Source organism: Chaetura pelagica, unplaced genomic scaffold (assembly GCF_000747805.2).
Source record: "Chaetura pelagica isolate M959 unplaced genomic scaffold, ChaPel_1.0 scaffold426, whole genome shotgun sequence".
Classification (NCBI taxonomy): Eukaryota; Metazoa; Chordata; class Aves; order Apodiformes; family Apodidae; genus Chaetura; species Chaetura pelagica.
In genome coordinates, this window is record NW_009953576.1 from 85,896 (window position 1) to 86,945 (window position 1,050).

A 1,050-nucleotide genomic window follows, 5' to 3' on the forward strand; every position below is an offset into this window, starting at 1 on the left:
CCCCCTCGATCCTTCCCGACGGTGCAAAGCGCCCTTTCAGAATGGACTCCTGAGAGAGGAGGGACACGTCAGGGACCTTCACGCACCAGCCCTGCCCCTCGCCACAAAGCTGCGGGGGAGATCCCCCCCATCTCCACCTCCTGTCCTGCTTGTCCTCGCGTGTTGCCCAGCTTTCTGGAGGCGACCTGTAAGAGGCCCTGGCTGCTCCCTGTGAGACAGACCCATTCCAAATTGGTGTCTAATGCAGAGAAGCAGCGGGAGCACCTCAGCTCAGACCTGCAGCAGCCATCTCAGCAGGGTCCCCTAAGGACCTGCTGGCTTGATGGTGGCTGTGTGACATGGCCACTGCATGCTAGGCCCTTGGAGACAATTGGCCCAGCCCCATTCCAGGGATTCTGTCAGGTTCAAGCTCCCACATCTGCTGCCAGCCCATCCTGGAACCCACGGGACCCACCTCCCCTCCCTCACAGGTGGGTGCTGTTACCTCAAAGTTGCCCAGCAGAGCATGGCTGATGGGGGTGGTGGCCCAGGGTGCTGCAGAGGACCTGGTGCCCCTCCGGAGGCTGCTCCGGAGATGTCGCCTTTGAGAGAGAAGAGAAGACTGGTGTCAGACTGGAGAGCATGTGGCCCCAGGCTGCCCCCACCAGGTCCCCCTGTCCCTTTCTTTAGCAGAGGTTGAAACCATTTTTCTCCTCACCAGGGGAAGAAGAATCCTCTCTATGCCTCACAGCCTGGGGTCTTGTGGAGGGGAGGCCCCTGGGGCAGGGAAGGGACTCAACGTGACCCCCCCTCAGGGCTGTGGGGTGCTGGGCACCCTGAGCCCCACCTCCACCCCACAGGGCTGCTGGGACACTCACGATTTGAGGCGCAGACCGCTCTTGAGCCTCCTCCCGACCGCAGTGCAGTCCGCAGAGCTCTGGAGGGGACACGAAACAGAACAGTGTCAGGGCAGCAACAGGAGACTGCACACTCCTGTGGAGGTGTCATGGCCCCTTGGCCCTGCCCCACGAGGGTCCCAGCAGATCAGAGAGGCTCCCATCCACGGGGAGC

The 1,050-nt window shown here is 62.4% G+C and overlaps 1 protein-coding gene across 1 annotated transcript in view; it reads right to left on the reverse strand.

The window, feature by feature from the left end:
- FAM214B (family with sequence similarity 214, member B) overlaps positions 1 to 1,050 on the reverse strand; it is a 9,411-nt gene that overhangs the window by 1,559 nt on the left and 6,802 nt on the right. Inside the window, 3 exon segments of the mRNA XM_009999702.1 lie at positions 2 to 49; positions 485 to 581; positions 858 to 916. Coding sequence (XP_009998004.1) covers positions 2 to 49; positions 485 to 581; positions 858 to 916 — 204 coding nt within the window.